This window comes from Echinops telfairi, unplaced genomic scaffold (genome assembly GCF_000313985.2).
Source record: "Echinops telfairi isolate 266 unplaced genomic scaffold, ASM31398v2 ScPeMD7_7424;HRSCAF=8462, whole genome shotgun sequence".
Classification (NCBI taxonomy): Eukaryota; Metazoa; Chordata; class Mammalia; order Afrosoricida; family Tenrecidae; genus Echinops; species Echinops telfairi.
In genome coordinates this window covers 92,904,858-92,928,193 of record NW_022111324.1, presented here as the reverse complement: position 1 = coordinate 92,928,193, position 23,336 = coordinate 92,904,858, and the positions used below count along the sequence as shown (strand labels likewise).

The 23,336-nt window shown below is 35.4% G+C and overlaps 1 protein-coding gene across 1 annotated transcript in view; it reads right to left on the bottom strand.

Moving 5' to 3' along the window:
* The window catches only part of TARBP1 (TAR (HIV-1) RNA binding protein 1), a 132,144-nt gene that overhangs the window by 94,604 nt on the left and 14,204 nt on the right, over positions 1-23,336 (bottom strand). The window contains exons 5-12 of the mRNA XM_045298216.1: positions 21,280-21,349; positions 17,696-17,844; positions 15,511-15,563; positions 13,075-13,172; positions 9,673-9,808; positions 9,008-9,104; positions 6,635-6,724; positions 894-1,035 (exon numbers count right to left, since the gene is read on the bottom strand). Coding sequence (XP_045154151.1) covers positions 894-1,035; positions 6,635-6,724; positions 9,008-9,104; positions 9,673-9,808; positions 13,075-13,172; positions 15,511-15,563; positions 17,696-17,844; positions 21,280-21,349 — 835 coding nt within the window. The remainder of the gene's footprint in view (positions 1-893; positions 1,036-6,634; positions 6,725-9,007; positions 9,105-9,672; positions 9,809-13,074; positions 13,173-15,510; positions 15,564-17,695; positions 17,845-21,279; positions 21,350-23,336) is intronic.

The window sequence follows — 23,336 nt, the reverse complement described above, 5'->3', positions numbered from 1 at the left end:
CACCCCCCAAAGGAGACGAATAACAGAAATGTGGATGAAGGGAGACAAACAGTGTAAGGCGCGAAATAATAATATACAATTGATCAAGAATTCACAAGGGTGGGAGGGTGAGGGAAGGAGGGGGGGAAAAAGAGGAGCATTTACCAAGGTCTAAAATAGAAAATGTTTTGGGAATGATGATGGCAACATATGTACAAATATGCTTGATACAATTAATGTAAGGAATGTTATAAGAGCTGTTAAGAGCCCCCAATAAAATGATTTAAAAACAAGATGAACAAATGTATGACAAATAAAAGCTAAGAAAATAAGATTGAATATAAGTTAAATAAATTCAATGAGGCAATTTATCCATATTGCCACTTAGAAATGTGAAAATAATCTTAATGACTATACTAACAGATCTTCTCTCATGCTATTTTACATTTTCCCCAAAGAAGTGAATACATTGATTCTGCAACCTACCTGGTGAAAACAAAGAAATGGACAAACCATCCTTTCAAACAGATTTTTTCTGTAAAATGCTTTGCAATAATAAATTCACTTCTCTTATTTACAAAATTGTAATTCTAGGGTTGTGGGAAGGGTATGAAAAGATCTACCTACATTCATATTTCTACCACAGAGAAGGTGCCACACATTTGTGCAAGATGCAATACTACAGAATTCATAAATTAGTATCCAAATCCTACTTTGGTAACTTACCGGTTCCTTATAACATATAATTTAAAATCTCAAGTCCTTAAAACAGATAAGGTACAAGCAGCAATATTTTTACAATATGTTATTCACATTTCAGCATGTATTTGGCTAAGCCCAAAGTTTTGTCTGAAAAACTAATTTATTTTACAATTTTAAGCTATATCAATTCATAAAAATGATCTCAGACTTACTTTCCCAAGCAGATGACTTAATATACTCTTGAACTAGGTTCTTTACATAAGCATTCAAAGACGATGTCTCATGAAGTCCAACGGAGCTACAATTTGAGGATCGCCTAAAAGAGCTTTCATTAAAACGTAGCCAGTCACAGAGCTAGAAAATAAAAGTTACTATTTTATTTTAAAAACCCGAGTGCATGCTATCTCCTTAAGACAAATTTCATTCTTCCACAGTAATAGTAACTTAACATAGGTATATAACAAAGCAATAAACCATTTGTTGTCATGACTACGTTAAAGACAGGCAGAAAAAGTAGTCTGTCATGCTGTGTTGGATTGTGTGCTGCTGTGATGCTGGAAAGTATGCCACAGGTATTTTCAAATGCCAGCAGGGTCACCCACAATGAACAGGTTTCAGTGGAATTTCCAGACTAAGAACACACTACGAAGGAGGAGTAAGATGTCCACTGGAGAGGAATTAGCCATGGAACACCTTATGGACAGCAGTGGGACACTGTCAGATACTAAGAGCCTCATGAATATCAGAACACTGTCAGACAGATTTAGTGCCAGAAAATGAGGACCTCAGGTCAGAGGTACTCAAAATATGACTGAGGAAGAACTGCCTTGTCAAAATACAGTCTACTCATACTACTGTGGGTGGAGTCCAGTCGCAGGAAGAAAGCCTTCCAGACCTTCACTTGTGATGGGGCATGATTCAAAATGAGAAGAAACAGCTGCAAACAACTACCAATGATGGAAACTTGGAATATACAAAGTGTGAATCTAGGAAAGTCGTAAGTTATCAAAAACGAAAGGAAACACAGAGCTTGATATGCTCTGCATTAGTGTGCTGAAATGGAATGGTAAGGGCAATTTTGAATCAGAAAATCTTATGGGAATGACAGATTAAAGAATGGTGTGTTCGTCAAAAAATACTTTAATATTTTGAAGTACAATGTAATCTGCATACAAGAAAATCGTCAATACAATTAATACTCAAATTTATGTACCAACCATTAAAGCTTAGGAAGAAAATGCTTAATTTTACCAACATCTTTAGTCTGAAATTGATCAAGCATGCAGTCAAGAGGAAATCAATAATTATTCGTGATTGGAATGCAAAGTTAGAAACAAAAAGGAAGAACAGTAGTTGGAAAATATGGCCATGGTAACAGAAATGAAGCTGGAAATTGAATGACAGAACTTCGCAAGACCAAAGACATCTTCATTGCAAGTACTTATTTTCAGCAACACAAACAGCAATTATACACATGGATTTCTCCACAAAGAATACACAGAAATCAAACTGACTACATCTATGAGAAGGAGATGATGGAGCAGCTCAAAATTAGTACCTAAAAGCAGGCCAGGGATTGACTGTGGAACAGACCATTCATCAATTGCTCATATGCAAGTTCAGGATGAAGCTAAAGAAAATAAAAACAAGTTCATGAGAGCCAAAACGTGACCTTGAGTATATCCCACCTGAATTTCATCCAAGGTACAACAATTGGTCTCTATCCACTTGGAATATCAGAGGAAAAATGAAGTCAAGAAGTCAGCCCTAACAGGAGGAAAGGGAATTGCCGCCACAGATAAATGTCCCCTTTGCCATGATACAAAATATTGTGATCAGAGATCCTCTAGAAAAATCTTTGATCAAACGGCAGGAAATGCAGAACAGAATTTTAAATTCTCGTTGCCTCCAGATTTCAAGGCTGGATAAACCCCTGGTGTCTTTGAACCTTAAACCAAAAATATCCTTTCAAGTTGTCTTAAAAACCAAACATTAAAGGATGACTGCCTTGACCATTGTTCTCTTCCTATTTATATGGGGTCAAATTGACAACAGCAAATTCATAAGATTAGATATGAAATTTAGGGGGCAGTGAATTTATGTTAATTGGGAAAGGAGGTTAAAAATATTTGCACAACTTGGAGAATGAATTGCACCTGTAGAAAATGTTGAATATGATAGGCTATAGCCTTTAGCAAATTTATAAAAATAAATTATTTGACAGGATTTTGTTTGAAATAACTAGGGCCAGAAAGATGAGGAGGGCAACTGGAGACACAGATAATACAGGGTATGCCACAGAGATACACGGAAGTCTATTACATACTCTTCTACTTTCATAATTTAAAAATCTTCCATTAAATAAAGAACCCTTTTATTTAAGAAGTTAAAATAAAATTTAAAATTAATATTAAATGAAAACATGCTCACAATCAGCCATAAAATGAGAAATAAATTACAATCCCTGAAATGCTATTTCTCATCTACCAGACTGGTAAAAATCCAAATTTCACAATAGGCACTAACATAACTGGAGGAATCTTCTAAAAGTTTGTGGGAAAATTCATGATCTTTTCATTTCATTGTTCACCATGCTATAAGCTCAATAATGGTGACCAAAGCTACCCCAATCCTAATCCCTGAAACCTGTTGATGTAACCAAAAGGCTCTACAGATACGACTACATTAAGGATTTTGAGGGAGATTATCCTGCTTTATCCTTCAAGGTAAACACAAATATCCTTGCAAAAGAAAGAGAAAGGGAGACTTAACTGTGGGCACCAAAGAGAAGATGAGGTGAGTGAATCCGAAGTACAGGAAATTGTGCAGATGATACACCTCTGTACAAAAGATGGAGAAAAGGGTCTTGTGCCAAGAATGCAGCTCCAGAAGCTAACTATGCCAAGAAAATTAATTTTTCCTTCACAGTTCCCAGAGAAAAAGCAATTTCCCCCACACTTTGGTTTTGGCCTAGTGAAATGGATTTTGGCTTCCTCTAACCTCCAAAACCTTAAATACCACATATACTCGAGTATAAGCCGACTTTCCCAGCACATTTTTAATGCCGTTTTTATGGTAAAATTAGGTGCCTCAGCTGATATTTGGGTCGGCTTATGCTCAAGTATATATGGCATATATAGTGTAAGCCACCTTTGTGGTTAATTTGTCTCATCAGCCACAGGAAACACATATAAATACTGTGAGGGATATGTTAACAATATTCAGCAAAATTACACATACACTTAATCTTTAATTAAGTGATTATCTTTCCAGAAAGCAATTCTACAAACATACCCGCAGAAGTTGAAAGCAACAAGATTCTTCACTGTAACTTTGCTAAAGCTCAAAGCCTGGAAACTCAAGAATCCAGTAATGAGGAGAGTACGCCCACACAATATTATACAAGTGTACAAAACAAGGTTTCTACCCAATTAGTGGTGAATATGAACCACTAGGTAGCGTTACTTTAAAAAAAGGAAGCTAGTGAAAACTGAACATCATATGCTACCTTTTTTTGTCTAGGGGTTTGGGGATGACAGGGCGAAGAATAGAACAAGGTGGCAGAGGCAGAATGGAAGACTCTTCTGACTATATAATTCAAGTCATATGAATTCATTACCTATTCAGGCAAGCAGATCTGAACTTCTGAAAAGAATTAAAACGACCATGTATAACAACTTGTCAATACCATTAAATAATAATAAAAGAGCATTAACTCAAGCAGGGGGAAAAACCACATTAAACTCTCAAGAGAATACAGGTATGGATAGGAATAAATATTTCACAAAATAAATACAAAGGGTAATCAACATGAAGAAAATGTTCAAGCATACTAGCAAACAGAGAAGTGTAAATACTTGATTCTTCTGTTGGTGGATAAATAGGGTGGAGTGACTCCCATTAGGAAAATCAGTTAACAGTACTTATGTAGACCCGAAGGGGAGACTATGCCTGGTACTTTGATCCTAATTGAACACTTTTGACCTAGTTCCTATGTGCCTGATGACCTAGCCATGTGCGATAGACTACTGGGACTCTGTTCTTCCAAGATGCATAGCATCCTTCACAGGCCGTATCACAAGTATTTGATGTGAAAACCATATTAAATGAACTGGGCTTTACCTCAAACTCACCTGCAGGATTTAAGGCACTGAAATACTCCCTTGAACTTAAGACTGAACCATCATGCTGTGAAAAGCAGCAGATGACTGCATCTCAAGGTTATGGAATTGGCAGTTGTTGGGCTTTGGTTCCCATTTCGTGCTTTAAGGGTGCCCAGTGAATGGTGGCCCAGGGCTAGCCATGTTTACTATTTTAATGCCCACCTTGCTTTCCTGTGACATTAGTCTGGTTAACATGATTCTGCCTTTGTGAATGAATATTACTGAAATTTTTGCCCATCACCAACCCTCATTGTTCGTGTAAATAGTATCTAGTCACTTAAGAGTGTAAACTGTACAAGTCAATAATTCATATACTATGGTCTGAAGAGCTGGCCTATACATGTTCTATTTGCTTTTTTCAATAATGTTTTCAATTCCATATGATGGCTAAATTAATGACACTATCAACAGAACTACTTTATGCCCTAAGAGGATGATTTATAATGTTGTCTGCCATAAAATGATAATGTCTACAAAGTGAACTTGAGACATATCTAAATCTAAATATATATATGGATTTGGGCTCACAATTCTAGCTCCAATCTAGAAACAATTTGTTCATATGACATGGCCCTGCTTGATGCTGGGCCTCATGAAGAGATCACTACAGATATGGGATTTCGGTGATATAGCAAAGTGTGGTGAAGAAATCAGGTGTGGTTCAAGAATTGTGACTAGAGCTCAGAGTATGAACACTGATTTGCAGAAGGCTACAGATGACAGTGGAAGCCCAAAATCCAATCGCAGGGTTTCCATCCTCTCTGGCCATAGTTCAGGGATGTGTACCGCACATTGCTATCAGAGAGTATTGTAAAGTCAATTATGGCAGATGCAGTTAGGTTAAAATATAACATCTTATCATTTGATTGCCTTTTTGATCCATTTTAAAGTTGTTTCCTTTTAAAATATTTTCTTTCTTTTCAATTAAAGTTTTTCTCTGTTATTCAGTCATTGTTATTGGGGCTTTGTTGTTTCCTTCCCATATGTGTTTTGTATGATTTTCTGTATATGAAATCCATAATAGGTAAATCTAGAGAGAAAGTAATGGGATTAATAATGATCTAGGGGCAAAACAGGGGAGGGGTTGGGGCAAATGTGAAGCTAACAATGAGTAAGAGAAGAAAATGTTCTGAAACTGATTATGGTGATAATTGCACAACTCTTAATATGACTGAATTATTAAATTGTATATATGAAGTATATGCCAAATAAAGCTGTTTTTAAAATAAAATAAAGCCAAAAAAAAAAAAAAGACTGATCACTGAATAATCAGACCAAAATCTGATCTAATACGATTGAGACAAAACAAGTTATTGGGTAAGAAGTCACAATGGGAAAATATTATAAATAAAATATTATATGAGGGTATAACAAAGGGCAATGGTTGGAAATGGAGAACAGAAAATATATTTAAGAAAAATCTGAAGTTGGCAATGAATTAGATACATAAAAATAGGAAAAACTAAGGATTAGCCAATGTTAGTCTGGGGTAACGGGATAAATGAACTGCAGGCAATTAAAAAGATTGTAATGCATACATTATTCTTAGTACATCTCATGAAGAATCAATTAAGATCTGCTAACATCATTTCTTCTAAATAGGTCTATCTTTAGTTGAAACATTTTCCTCTCTCCCACTTTTTAGTAAGAATCTTAATAGTATTATAGGTTAATTCAAACACACAACAGGTGACATATTAGTTAAGTAAATTACTAGTGAAATAAAATTATATAAACAATTTTTATAGACTTTTCATAGGTTTTATCATGAAATTATTTTCAAATCTCACCTCTGTCCACAACAAAGTTCCTCGTCCTAAGGATTCATCTTGTCTCAGAGATACGAGAAAAGTTGAGACATCGGAAAAAGACACTTTCTCCTTGGGAATGGAAGGGGTGGTGGTGAGAGTTTTTAAAAAGTGTTTTTAATGAAAATATTAGTTATAAGCAACTTTCATAAACATTTTCCTCAAAGTCAAAGGTTATTAAAACAGACATAAGATAGTCACAATACTAAAAAGAAATTCTATAAGCAGAAATTAAATTAAAAAGTGATTATTACTTTTCAAAGACACAAAAATTACTCCTTCAATTAAGGAAAACAACTGAAGTGTTTTCATTCCATTCTAATTACAGATCTTAAGACAGTTACTCTAGGCCAGGGGTCGGCAAAGTATGCCCCGCTGGCTGAATCACTCATAGCCTGTTTTTTCTAAATAAAGTTTAATTTTAACATAGTTATGCTCATCAATTTATGAACGGTCAGTAGTTGTCCTAGGGTGCAGTGATAGTTTAGTGGTAGAATTCTTGTCTCCATGTGGGAAACATGAAGTTCGATTTCCAACCAACAAACCTCATATCCATGTAGCTATGATGCAGAACGTTTCAGCAACGTTTCCACACTAAGACAACGACAAACCAGGAAGAAAGGGTTGGTGATCTACTTCAAAAAAACCAGCCAATGGAAACCCTATGAATCACAAGAGTCAAATCTAGAACACATGGCGGGGAGGGTGCAGGCCCCAGCAGTTTCATTCTGACTAGCTAGTAACAATGAGCAGCATGGCTGCTCTTGGCATGGAAGAGGTGAGTAGTTATAAAAAGACCATTTGTCCCACAAGGCCTAAAATATTTATATTATCCTTTCCAGAAAAAGTGTGCTGGTACCTCTTCTAAGCAATAGTATTACTCTGGCTTGGTTAACACACACACACACACACACACACACACGAATGAACGATAACATACCTCCTTGGAAAAACTTTATATTAAAATGAATACATATATAAAGATTCAAACACAAATATCTAAGAATTTAAAGATAGAAGAAAGTTTTAAGCATCTATAATTACTATACAAATCTGATTTGTATTAAAAAAAAGACAAAACCATGGTGAAAATGTTTGAAGTGCACATTCTTTACCTTCTCCAAACTTTTGCCTCCAGTGTGATACTAACTGAAAACAGTAGGGAGAGGACAGGCTAAGTGCCCATTTGATTACACATCATCCCATAAAAATTAGATAGCAAGTCAGAGGAAGACTGCAAACTTAGAAGCCCTTCAAGGGCTCAGTTTCCATTTTTATGTCCACTCCCAATTTCATACCCACTGTGCAAGAGTTACCAAGAACACCCCCCACCCCCGGTTCAATAATTCTCTAGAAGGACACAGAGGACTTACTACATAGTCACACTGAGAGCTAGGGTTTATTATAGCAAAAGGATACACCGCAAAATCAGCAAAAGAAAAGGCACATGTGGCAAAGTTTGGAGGAAATCAGTCCCAAACTTCTGAAGTTCTCTCACATCAGAAACAAAATAAAAACAAAAACATGGCCATTTGAGTGGATTCTGATTCACAGCAACTCTTAAAAGAACAGAGAAGAATGGCTCCTTTGGGTTTCTGATACAGTAAATCATCCTTCTCCCACAGAGTGACTTGTAGGTTAGAACACAAACTTTGTGGTTATCAGTCCACTGCATAACCAACTACCTCCCATAATTCCTCCAGCAACAAGTGACGACAATACCTTAGAAGTACTGTCTCTGAGGGAAACCCTTATTAGGGACTGGTGTCATAGTAGGTTGTGTCCTGGATTGCTAACTGCAAGGCTATCAGTTCAAACCCAATAGTAGTAGTTCCATGTGAGAAAGATGATGTGATACAGTTTCAGAAAGCTAGAAGCGTAATTCTGGTGGTTGTAAATCAAAATCAACTCGACGGCAGTGGGTTTGGTTTGAATTTTTTGACCCCGTAGGCACTTTCTACTTTACTCACTGCCATTGAGTCCATTCTAACTCACAGCGACCCAATAGGACAGGTAGAGCTGGGTTTCTAAGCCTATAATTTTTTAAAGGAGTGCAGTTAGCACCCCAATGCAAAATCACTATGTCACCAGGTACATGGCTAGCATGTACCAACATTCCAGATATCAAAAGCAAAGTAGTTAAGCATAAACTGCATTGTTAGGCACTGTGAGCCATTTGTACTAGTTAGGATAATGGGAACCCTCTTGAAATCCAAGTTTATAGACGTCAGCCAACTGCCAATCTTATAGTCTTTCTAATGGTAGCAGTGACAGGTATGCCATATTACCTCTTGTTTGCACACCCAGTCACTATGACTCAAACTGAAATATCATGAGTAAAAAAACCACACTTACCACATCTACTAAATTCATGGCTGCCTGAAGAAGATAGCACTGAGCTGCCCCTCTCAATAGAATCTGATGTGTGATCATAGTACACTGAAGAACGTCCCTGGCATCAAAAAGCAAAAGCATATTTCCTTACTTTCAAAGACAATTATGATGATTGATAAGTTGATTTGTAATATTTCCAATTTAAAATAACAGAAAATCACTATGAATAGAATCCCAAAGTTATAATTTTCTAGCCATCTGAAACGCAATTTACATATGCAATAAATTTCTTTTACAAATACTACATAGAGAAGACATTCATCTTTTCTTATTTGTTTAAAATCTTTATCACACTGCTTTCAAAGTAAGAATTTTATATTTTGGTAAATATTTTTTCAGTATTACCTTCTGACTTTCACTATTCTAAATATCTATGTAATAAAAATGTATTAGCCTTACTTAAAACTGTCAAAATCCAATAGCACATTATACTAAAATGAGTAATTCAATTCTATATGAATAACTGGTTTTTTAGATTTGTTTTCATGTTCAAAATTAAGAGCTCACAAATTCCAAAGCCAGTATCTATCAACTAAAAGCATTAACTGTAGATTAAAGCAGAGGAGAAAACAAAATTTACTAATGGAAAGTTGCAGCAAATAATTGTTTGACATACAGGAAATTACCTGAGAGCAAGAAGTCCTTCTATTCCCAAAGCTTTACATTTTGGGACATTTGCCAAAGCCTTGGATAGAAACAAAATGGGAACAGCACACCAGTGTCTACTTGCCATTTTCTGAATAAACTTTAACAGAAAACTATCTGAAAGAAAATAAATAAATACCTATATACGGTTGCCAATTAGCACATGAAAAAATGGTCATCAGTCATCAGGGAAATAAAAATCAAAACCACAATGCGATCATACTTTTAAGCCATAAGAATGGCTGTAATAAAAAAGATAGGCAATGACAAGCGTTGGCAAAAATGTGGAGAAATTGGAGCCCTCATACATGTTGCAAATATAAAATGGTGCAACCACTTATTTAATTCAATAAAATCAAGTTCACTGTGAAAGCAATCAAGTATATTATTTAAAGCAGGAAAGCCAAGTTAAATAAAAAGGAAATTATTTGGAAACAGTTTCATAGTTTCTCCAAAAGTTAAACACAGAATTATCATGAGACACGGAAATTTCAACTCTAAGTATATGAACAAACGAATTGAAAATGTGATGTGCATGTAAAAGCTTGTACACAAATATTCAAAGAAGCATTATTCAAAACAGCCAAAAGGTAGCAACAATCCAAATATCCATAAACTGGTAAATAAACTGTGGTATATCCATAAAATGGAGTATTTCTCTGCCACAAAAATGGAATGAAGTACTGACACATGCTACACATGGATGAACCTTGAAACCATTATATCATTTACACAAAATATCCAGAATTGACAAATCTATAGAGATAGAGATCAGTGGCTGTCAGGACTAGGAAGTGGAGAAAAGGGGCAGTAACTACAAATAGTTATGAGGTTTCTCTTCTGGGTGATGAAAATATTCTGATATTACATGGGAAATTCACACACTTTGTGAACATACTTAAAAAAAAACCCACTGAATTTTATATGTAAATTATATCTCAAATAGGCTGTTGCAAAACAAAAAGTTTTTTAATTCCATTCCAATTTAGTGACATAGGTATTCTATATTGTACAGATATACAGCTATATATATATGGCTTTAAATTTTAAGGTAAAAGAAATGTTTCATTATTACAAGCCATTCTTTAATTTAAGGAAAGTTAAGGAAAAATAGAACAGAAAAAACTGATAGTAACTGGCCTCTGGTATCTGAGAAGAATGATATTAGATGTTCCTCATAGGCTGTTATCTTAATTTCCCAGTCTCTGATCACAATATTTTTCTATTTCAAGATACAAAGGTATAGTGCTTCACTCTCTGCCAATATGTTTTGCTGCGGACCTTTAAGCAGTTAGTGAAAAGGCCTGTCTGTTTTCTCGAGACTATCACTGTGGAATGAATGTCTACTGAAAAACCCTCAGAAGGTCTGAAAGGTTATTGAATGTATTTCATATTTTCCAGAGTACTTAGCGCAAAGCTAGATACAATGCAGATACTCAGAAGAAAATGTTGACTAAAAAATCACTAAGTAAAAATTTAGCAAACATTTTTTACCCACTTTTGTTAGCAATAATCTCATTCACTAATTTTTTCTAATACCGCACTTATGCTATACAAAATATGTAAATAACTTTCAGTTCATGTTCATTAAAAGTTTGAGTACACCACATACTCAAATTCCAGAAAGTACTATTATTTTACTCATGTTGCATTTTCCTACGAGGTACTAACATGGTTTCAAAATTAATCTCCAGATTGTTTGAGCCCAGAAACTTACTTTATAAAATTCCAGCAAACTAAAGAATATCCCAAGAACTAAATTATCTTCTCCAAAAATTCTTAAAAGTGATGAAAAAAATTTGTTTTCTAGAAATATAAGGTCATTATATACAGACTATCTTTCCCTTACCCTGGTTTTCAAATAGATCTTACCAATGGTCAATTTAAGTGCAGATTAAATACAAATTAAAAAAAAAACATTTCATATGCAGAGTCATTCACAAATGCAGGAGCGAAAACAGGACTTAATCCAAGTGTATATCTGTATTTGCAGAGCAAAATAAAAAAAAAACTGTTTCTGTGGTTTGTTACCAATAAAGCTTCATAAGATAAAAACAAAATAGCATCAATTTGAAAAAGTTCAGTTCTTTGTCAGAATGCTTTTCAACTTTTCCCCTAAACTCAGGTTGTCTTTCTTCAGCTTTTTTTCCTAATTCTTGAAGTTGAATAGCAATTATAAAAGATGTTTAACTGCAGCGCATCTTGTAAAATTACTTTAAGCTACTTGCACCAATGGTGGTTATTGTTCTTAGGTGCCATTCATAACACCGAACAGAATGAAGTATCCTGGTCTTGTGCTAATATACGAGGGTACTCCCCCCCAAAACCCAGAATTGCATTGGGCAGAGCTTTCATAGTATGCATTTTTCCCACTAGGCGAGCAACCAGCAACTCACTCTGAATTGGTGCACTCAGTGGCGTTGCCTGAGAAGTTCTCTCTGGTCACAGCGAATTTTTTCATGAAAGCAATTTCATTTGAACCTTGTTTTTTGTGATGGCCGATTTAGGAGAACAGCATGAGGCTGTGAAATTTTGTTTCCTGCTTGGGAAAAATGCTGCAGAAACTGTTGTGATGTTGAACACAGCTTACAAAGGCAGCGCTATGGGAAAAACTCAAGTGTACCAGTGGCTTTCTCATTTCCAGAGAGGCGAAATGTCAACTGATGACCAACCTCATTCTGGATGTCTGTCAACTTCCCGAACAGATGAGAATGTCGACTTGTACTGCATTTGGAGTTCGTTCCACCAGGTCACTGTTAATCAAGCTTTCTATTTAGAGGTTCTGGAAAGATTGTGTAACAGTGTGCGATGAAAAAGGCCTGATTTGTGGCAGATGGGTTAACCGGTTTTGCTAGGACGACAGTGCACCAGTTGTGGCAAAAAAACAGCATGACTCTCTTGCCCCACGCACCTTACCAACCTGACTTCACTTTTTCTTTCTGCAAATGAAGAGGGACATGAAGGGACAGCGATTTGATGATATAAAAGAGGTGAAGAAAAAACAAGAGAGGTGTTTTCAGCCATCCCAAAAGATGAGTTTGAAAAATATTTCCAAAACTGGAATCTCAGATTTGATAAATGTATTAAGTGTAAAGTAGAGTATTTTGAAGGTGATAGCGTTTGGGGGAAAAATTTAAATACATAGCTTTGAGGGAAAAAATCCATGTTTTTTTGGGGGGGTTGTGTCCCTCAGTACATGTTATATACAATGGCAGAGTGTGTACTCAATTAAATGATCACATGAATAATTTGGAACAAAATTTGCATACTGTGAAAAAACAAAAGCATTTGATAATATTTCTTGTTAAGTCTAGGATGTTGTTTATAAACATGATGCTAATAATATGCAATTATGTTAAAAAATAAACTTGACTAAAACATACTCTTTGTTTCTTCTGGAAGATGAGACATGTAAGTGACTAAAAACTTCTGTAATTTCAATCCCAATGGTGAACCACTTCCTATCAGCTGGCCTGGGGACCTAATGACAAAGGGGAAAAAATAAATATTGAAAATGTATTTTTTATAGAGAAGCATAGTGAAGCTACTCTAAGTAGACTAGACCCTGAGTCTTTCAACAATAAGACAAATGGGATAATCTTTTATTTTTGAACCTGCATTTATTTTCTAGTAAAATTTGGAGGAACCATCTGCCTATTGAGATACACAGTCTTTTAGGACAATAGATATATCGTATATACTCGAGTATAAGCTGACCCGAATATCAGCCGAGGCACCTAATTTTACTGCATAAAAAACGTGCTGAAAACCTCGGCTTATACATGAGTATATATGGTAAGTTAATAACCCATACTATGTAAATATAGAATTTTTTTCTCAAAAAGCCTTCCTCACATTTACATGTATATAAATCTTGTTAAATAACATCAAGAAAGTAGCCTAAAGATACCATTTTAAATGATATTTAATTGTTTTAAACATATAATCTGATGGTTTTAAATCTTTAGGCTTAAAACATTCCTGACAAAAACATATTAGGAACAAATTATCTTTGCAAGAACATTTAATTGTTAATATCTATTAAAATCGTGTTTTTTCCTGCTACAGGCTTCTAGAGCCAGGCACATTATCTGTTAATTGAATACATTAGAGTGCTAGAAAATAGGCATTTCATGATGTGTTTATTAACTCTTTAGGAAGGACCAAGCTCTGTTCAATGGCTTTATTGTGCTCTAGTTGTCGAATTATGCAAAAAACAATTCAATATTAATGAACATTTTAAAAACAAATTAGAAAATCAAGCATTTCTAGATTCTTTCAATAGTTATTAAACAGTTCTAAATATTAACATAACAGATGAATAAAACATTTTAACAAGTTTGCAGACATTTCTTATATACCTGTCTCTGAATTCATGTACAATCACATTTTCTTAAAAAAAAGAAAACAAAGCTTATTTTAAACAATTATATACTATTAACTTTACAATGAAACTATGTGATACTATATATTTTTATAAAATTTATTATTAACATTATACAACATTTGAGATACTGGGTTCGAGTATAGAAGGGTCACTTGGGTTGGTCAGTATAACAATCTCCACTGCATTATCTTTACATTTGAGGTTTGCTCCGAGAAATTCTCGACTCCATTTAGACTTACTACTGAAGCAAAGCTGTCATAAATGAATCATTTCATTTATGAGATTAATACTCAATTTACATTTGCATCAAATTGACGTATATCCATAGAGATTCAAGATTAGGAAGCTTAAAGGAAAATGAATTTGGATATACATTTGCCTTGCTAAATGGATAAAAGTCAACAAAAATGGTAGGAAGTAAATGTAAATGCTTTCTGCAATTTTTGTTGAAGAAACTGTACTGCGTCAATAAGATATTTTAAACTTAGTATTAAAGAAATTTACCCAGAGTGGAGGGTGGTAGTATTATTTTGTTTGCTTAGAAGCATAGTCAATAGAAGATACAAGTATAAATTTAATTAATATTTGAAAAGACAATTCCAAAAGAAGGGAAAAATTCAGAAGACTCAAGAAAGTGTGGTAAAGACACAATACTAACAACTTCTCACTGTCAATGTTTTCAAAAGGGTAAAGGGGTAAGGAAGGAATTATGGACAAGGGGGGCCACTGTCAAATATGGAAAGGTAGTTTCTGTGACTGCAGACAGGAGCCTGAGAATAGCTAGACAGCTAGAGTAGGTAGTCATGAAAGTAGATATAAAAGTGTGTGGGTATATCTGCTGTTCAGCAGACAAGCTAACAAGAGATGTACACACACAGGGAAGGTGGCAGGGATCAAGCAAGCGAGAAATAAGGATGCAAGAAAATGAGATCATTCTCCTAACTTTCCCATAGCTCTAAAATTAAGTCAAATTTTAATAGCTAAAAGAAAAGGGGGAGAGAGGATTTTAACTTGTCGCACCAATGTCAGTATAAAATACACTTGATAAAAGCCTTAGCAGAACTAACCAAACCAAACTCACTGCCATGGAGCCACCGCTAGGTCATGGCGACGTTTTCAAGGTTGTAAATCTTGATAGGAGCAGAGAGTTCCATCTTTCTCCCACAGAATGACTAGTGGATTTAACATCCAACCTTAACTATAGAAGGGTTCAAAATGATGAAAGAAAACAAGAATCCCAGGAAAGGAGGGGCACTTGATGCACATAACAGAAGTCAAGAAAAATAACAAATACAGCTGGGACCACATGGTAAGAAAGAGTTGCATGTTTATTAAGTGGCATCTATATGATGTAACAAATACAATCTAATCACTTTCATAAACATAACAAATTTGCATACAAATATATATTACAGCTAAATAACAAGTTTACCTGCTATACAAAGTGCTCTCTGAAAGTGCATCCATTAATGGTCCAATAATAAACTAAAAAAAAAAATTACATAATTGATATTGTTATAACTGTAATTTTGAAAAGTTGTCTTGCCCTGACTACACATTGTAAACATGATTGTGAAACAGCTGCTGTAGGCAAACCTGACCTGTTAACACTGCATTAATTTAGTGGTGATCCCATACTTTGAGCCAAACAACAAAATGAGTACAAACAACAAAATTTTCCCACCAGTTAAGAACAAAAAGCACTGTCAGAAGCGTTCATCTGTTGGGTCTAGAAGAAAGAGGGAACCTGAAATAGGAACACATGCTGGGAAATAAAAATAGTAACAAAAAAGCAAAAAGATACTTGGAAAGTAAGCCCTTATGCCTGGAAGATAAAAACAGAAAAACCTGTATTTCCAAAACTATTACTAAATATTGGCCAAAGGAGCCAGGAGCCAGTGGAAGGAAGCAAAGATTGGAAGGAAGCATTATTGTAGCATGTGTTCAGATAATTAGGAAAATTTGCTTTTACCTCTACGAGGTAAATTACTACACTTAAGTGATTCTAACAAACCAAACTAACTCACTGCCATCAAGTCAATTCTGACTCAACAGTCCTCAAGGACAGAGTAAAATTATGTGTGTGATAGTTACATGATTTTGTCAACTTGTATCTATAAAGTGTAGGAGTGGAGTCCAGTCTGTCTATCAGGTCACAGCCTGAGAGTACCTCCTGGTGTGTCCTTCTCATAAGGAGAATCCTGGGAACTTCTCTCTCTCTGCCTTCACCTTCCTCTAATGAGCCACATGGAGACCTACGCCAGCCATGGAGAGGTTTCCACCACAACTGGTTCCATAAGACTTTGCACCTACTGGTATGTGATCTTCCTGAATTTTGCATCATTACATGTGCTGCATGAGTCTAAAGAGGAATTTATGGACTTAAAGGCTAATATTGGACTTATGTATTTGATCTGGACTGGGGCTGGGGTATTTTCTTAACACACAATTACTCTGATATAAAGCTCTTTCTTATACATGATTGTCTCTGGATTTCTCTAGCCAACCCAGTCTAATACACCCTGCGAGTCTGTGAGGTCACCAGAGTTCTTTATTTAATATAAAATATAAAGTAAAATGACATAAAAAAACTTCACTGCTGTTGAGTTAATTCTGACTCATGGTGACCCTATAAGGTAGGATAGAACTGCCCCACCTCTGGGTTTCTAAGACCGTAACTTTACAAGAACAGAAAATGCCATCTTTCTCCTGCAGCACAGCTTGTGGATTTGAACTGCTGACCTTGAGATTAGCAGCCCAACCCATAAATAATTCACTGCCTCAGAACTGGGGGAGTAGCATCTCTGAACAAATGACAATAATTTAGTGATTCAAAACTATGGTAACAGCATCACTAAAACGCATCCACACTACAGATTTCAACCCTTGACTTTTGTTGTTTAAAATACTAATAGCCCAGAACTCTTTATCCACGATGATTAATGATGCAGGCAGATCAGATCAGCTACTTTATTATATAAAACCTCTTCCTAAATATGATAAGAGATAATAGGATTTACTGCATACAAATCAAGTGTTATTTGTAATTTTAGAGTCCTGTACACACGAGTTGGAATTGACTCAATGGCAGTAAGGTTACATACACAGAGAATGTAAGGAGCCCTGATGTCATGATGGGTTAGTAACCGTAAGGTCAGAAGTTCCAACCCTCCAGCAGCTACACAGGAAAAAGATGGGGCTTTCTCCTGCCATAAAGCTATAGCCTCAAAAACAAATTCAATCCTATCCTATATGGTCACTATGAGTCAGAATTCATCCAATGGCACTAAGTTCAGTTGGTTTATAGACATATAGCCCCTGTATATATCTATATACATATAGATATATAGACATATATCTATAGATGGTTTGCACTCAACTACTAACTTAAAAGTTGGTACTACAAACCCACCCGGTGGAAGAAATGATTGATGATCTGTTTCCATAAAGATTACAGAAAACCCTAGAGCAGTTTTACTCAAACACAGCAGGTTGCCATGAGGCTTGTTTCGTTGTTGTTTTAGCATATGTTTTTAAAGATGACACGTGATACAACACATGCTTTCACCTTTCATCTTTTGAAAAAGTGGTCAAGGAAAAGAACAGGCTATCGTTACCTCAGAAAATTCTGGTGAAAATGGAAGAACTTTTGTTTCATAGAGCTCAAAAAAATGTATAACACCTTCTTTGATGAGGATTTTATTTTCACTTTCCAACATTCTTTTATAAATACACATAAGCCAGGATGGATGAACGAGCCAAAATCCTGTAGGAAAAAGTATCTAATGATAACATTTGCCTCTTATATTATGTGTCCCTACATAGATGATATATTCATCAATAGATACATATATATACAAACATTAAATTCAAAATAACACTACCCAATTGGGGTTCATTTAAATCTTATCCAAGATCTTAAATTACCAAACAATAAAAATAAACTTCAGTATTAATACGGTTTCATTTAATAAAAAGACTACACATAAATGTTGTAGCTGCTATAGTACACAACAATTAAATATTCCCCACACATGCAGGTTAGAACTTGAGATCTAGGATGGTTTCAGCAGAGAGAATGATATTCTTAAGTACTGAATCTGAAACTGTTGTATCTGTTTAAAACACTTAAATGATTTCTCACAGTTCTTAGCATTAAGCCCAAACTCATTACCATGGTCTGCAAGGCATGCGCAGACCCTTGACTCCTATAATGCTGTTGCTTTTATCCTTTTAAGCCGTTTCTCATCTCAGGGATTCTGTACAGTGTTCCTTTCTCAGCCTGGAACTTTAAGCCCAGATATTTTACCTAAGAAAGGCCTAATTGGTCACCTTAACTAAATTCCGGCCCCACTGTAAATTTTTCAGCCCTGTGTTTACTTCATCAAGGAAATGCTATCTAATCAAGAGTTTTCTATTTCTTTGTGGAAAAATCAACGAAATTCAATGGAAAAAATACCACATTTGTCTTATAACTTTATCTCAATGTTTAGCATACATTAGGTATATAAGTAAATAACTACAAAATGAATGCACGAAAAAGTGAAAAAACTAGAGGTGGAATAAAAGTGTATTTTCTGATTCTTGAACTACCCTTTAATTCTATTAGAAAAAAATTTCCAAGCATTTTTCACTCATGAGATTCTATTAAATTGATAGATTTGTAATTTTCACAATAAGATGCTTAATTCTTTGTAAATGGTAGTTTTTCAAAAGTAGTTATTGCTTTGTGATTTGGTTTACCAAGAGCTGTGGACAAAGCATGATAAAACAGCACTTAAATTTCACTTAACTGTATAAGTGAAGTCACAATAGGATTCAACTTAATTTTAGCTCCAGGTGGGCCTATAGATTCTTATGGTGTGTGAAAAATCCCAGTGTAGCAGGAAACAAAAATCAGCTACATAAAATTCTACTCCTAGGAATCTAAACTATTAAAGTTGTATTATCTAGAATAGGCTGTAAAATCCAGTTATCTAAGTTAATTCAGAACTTCAAACCAGTTCAGTTAAGAGTGATACTAAAATGGACCTGGATTTATCAAAAGTAGGTAATGGAGGATAACCAGAATGGGAAAAATTGATAACCAATTGCTAGACTTTTAATCTCCTTATAAAACAAGGGCAATTTCACATAGGAAAGCAATTAAATCTCTAGTCTTAAAAATGAACCAGGTCTTTAAATTATATCCATTTCAAAAGATATCCTAACAGATAACTGTAGTAAATATACTGCTCATTGAGATAAAATACTGTGAGTCATATGATCTAGATAATGTACAAGGGGGTTTCAAAAATTTTGTAGAAAGTTCAATTATCTTTTAATTCTGTTTTTTTTTAAGCTCACTTCTATGCTATGGATTGAATTGCATCCCCCCAAAATGTCTTGAAACCCTATCTCCTATACTTGTAAATAAGACCTTGTTTGGAAATCAGGATTTTCATTTGTTAATGAGGCCATACCAGAATACAGTTCCCTAAACTTTATCAGTTGTAAAAGGAGTCTTATAAAAAGGCTAGAATAATCAAAGCTTAAGTTTTGAACACTCAATTTGTGGAAGGCTATGGAGGACAATGGGTGCCCAAAATCCACCTGCTGAATATCTAGTTAGATAGATTAAGCCTCTGGCAGATGCTTTCTAGACAAAGGCAAAGGATTCAAACAACTTTACTATCAGACAGAGGTTATTGTAAACTTGTTTATGGTGAATCGAACATGGTATAATTTGACACTTGATCAGTTGACCTCCCTCTTGACCCAACCTGAATTTGATCTAGGCTCAAGTATTTCTTGCTTCTTCTATGACAAAAATTTCTTCCCTGGCTTTTAAAATATTGATGGTGGTGTTTTCTTTCTTACTATTTGTATTTTTAATCTTTATAAAATTGCTTTATTTTTGCCATTTTACTTTGTTTTTTATTATTACTGTTGGGTTTTCCAGTTTGTGAAGCATAGAAGGTATAGATGCACAGAGATAGTAACTGATTAGTCTATCCGAGATGTGGAGGGGTGGGGTGAGAGATAGGGAGAGTGTGATAATTAGGTTTCCTGTTCCAACATGGCTCCTGTAGGAACATGGGGGTGAAGTTTAGCCTGTCAATTAGGTCTCAACTTGATTGGAGGCCAGCCTCCCTCTTTTTCTTTCTCCCTGGTAATAGACTGAACAAGTGTCCTGCTGCACCAGTTAATCCTTTGCCTCAACTGTGTGCTGCACGTACCTGTGGGCCGGGCCAACCAGTGGATAGTGTCACCATGTGTGCATCACTAGAACTTGAGGCTCCATTAGGACCTGCCTCACTATGTGCCCTCGCTACTGGCAGCTGCTACACCTCAACTTCTCATCTTCCTGCTGTTGTCACCCCACCCTGCTGTATCAGGACTGACTCTGCTCGTCTTGTCTGAGGGCAAATTCCGAGGTCTGCTTCCTTGACCTTGGACCAGCAGCTGGTATGAGTTGAAGGACATTTGGTATATTAACTGTTCCAGGAAAGTGAATTGAACTGAGCCCTCTGTACTTCTGTGTGGACTAAGTAGCTGTTGTATTCCTTCTTGCTTTTTAAAAGTGATTTAAACATGGAAGTGCATTTTATGTGAATATCAAGAAAACACTAAAAAAAAGACTGATATAGTATGAAAAATGTCATTGAACATTATGTACAGAAATTGTTTAAGGGAACCTAATTTGCTATGTAAACTCTCACCAAAACATATTTAAAGAAATAAAACAAAACAGAATATACAAGAGTCACACACAGGTAGAGAGAGACACTACAACACCATGTGAGGACCCATCTATAAGTATAGAGCACCAAGTAGGACTGGCAGACAGCAGATACATGGAGTGAGAGCTTCAGAAGGAACTGACATGGCTGAGATATATTATTATATAGCTATTTATATATCCCTTGTTGATTGTATATATAATATAGGCTTGCAACCTCCAGAACTGTGAGAAAACAAATATCTGCCCTTTAATTGTAGTACTTATTTCGTTATGGCAGTACCGATCACTACAACAACATACAGTTGAAATGTTAACAGGATTATCTTTTGGTGGCAGTACTACAAGACGATTCATATTTTCTTCTTTACATTTGTATGTTTTCCCAAGTTCTTTATAATGCATAGGTATTACTTATAAAATCAAGGGGCTAAAACTGTAAACTGTTATAAAAGAAAATTAAAATAAGAGTAACCATACCTTTTTCCTCTGACACTGCATATTCAAACAAATTATTTAGCTTCGGTAAAACTGGCTTTATAACATGTATCTGAAAGTCGAAGTAAAAAAGTCATATGAAATGAAAACTCATCTTTAAAAATAAAAGGGAGTTTTCATCTGTTTACATATTGTATTCTATACTTTTACTACCATGGAAAAATTATACATGTAGTAATAATTTCTTTTATAAAAATTAATACCAAACATGTACCAATAAATTGGATATTGAAAAAGTCCCAAAGTTCAACTCTTGCAAGATGAGAGTCTGCTTCTTCTTTTCCCCATTCCTCCCTTGAGTACATTCCCTCCCATCTCTGAGGTTTTCAGAGCACTGCAATATCCCATAGAACTCATGACAATTCAAGGAAATATCTCACTTGGTGGTGGGTGCAGTTCAGTTCAAAGTCCAAAGGTTACGCAGAGGCGTCCACAGGCCAGAGGACACACTCCACTCCGACTGCTGGCAGTGATGAGCTCACACACTCTGCTTCTCAGTAGACTCAGCAGAATAGCATTGTAGGGAATCCTGTTCACAATTACTCACTGGTGGGTCCTATCAGTATCTCTCCCCACCTTCTTACCAGACCCATATAGGGAAATGTCTTTTGGTGGGAGTTACATGGTGCAATCACATTTCATCCAAATATAATAATCTATTCTCCACCCTTCGACTGCATCTTATTTGTACACCTCTGGCAAGATGTTTCTAGTTGGCATTGGCCTCCTACTAATCTTAAATCAGCCAGGCTATTTCCAGGGACAGTCCAAAAACAGTTTTCTTCCTCATTTCAGATATAGAATAGAATCTTTACATCCATTGTAAGTAACAGTAACTTAAGATAGCCATTAATCCAAGAGTGTGACCCAATTTGCACACTTTTCTAAGGTCAAAACTCAATCTCATCTCATTCCTGTTAGCAAATAACGCCCTCCAAAATGGGACCACAAATGTACGAAATCCAGAATTAATATATCACATAAGGGATTATGGCTGACAAAACCAAATCAACTGAGTATAGCTCAATGCACAAGACACCCGATTCAGCCAACTTCTAAAATGTATAAACCCAAGTATTTAAGGTTAAATGTGGCAAATCTAATGTATAAAGCCTAGGATTCTAGTTACATTTACATTTCTGTAAAGTCACTATGAGTTGGAACACACTCAGTGGCCCTGGGTTTGGCATGTTTGTAGTGAAAATCATAAACTACTCGGGTAATGTAGCAGAGCGTTTGCTGCAGATTAATTTGTATTTCTCAGAATATAGGTAAAGAAGGTTTTATACATTTCTCTATGGGTCATTCTGAATACCAGTGTGAACTCTCAGATTCCACTAATTCATATTCAAACAAAAGTCCCAAGTGGCTATATTTATCACTTCCATTTTCCTGCAAAATTCCTTCATCTATAAAATGAGGGATTAGATTCCATCAAACATATCCAAACAACTTTTCCTATGAAGATCCCTTTTACATTGCAGAAATTTTGGATTCCAGGTCTACTAATTAGGGGAAATATGAGTTGATTTGAATTTAGAAATACATTTTCTTTATTCCTCATCATTGCATGTAAGATTGATTCTTTGTATTTCCATCCACCAACAATACTAAATGGACTGACATCTTACAGATGGCTGGCCTCTCACTGACCTACAGCTTACAGGTGGATCCCGTCTCCCACCTAGTCTATAAGTTCTCAAAGTATGGCCCAGAAGTCAGCAACATATGCTTTACTTTAGAACTTGTTAAAATTGGAATTCTCATTAGACGTCATGCTAGGCGTGCTACATCCGAAACTCTAAAGGTAGGAATTTACATTTTAATAAGCTACCCAGATAATTCTGATGACTCTTAAAGTTTGAAAGCCATTGCAATAGATAAAATAATCTTAAGATTAAAAATTTTGCAATTAAGAATTCCATGATGCTATAAGTTAGAGGGAAATGGGGAACTAATAATGAGTAAAAGGAAAAAATGTTCTGAAATTGATTGTGGTGATGACTGCACAACTCTTCTAAGACAACAACTATTGAATT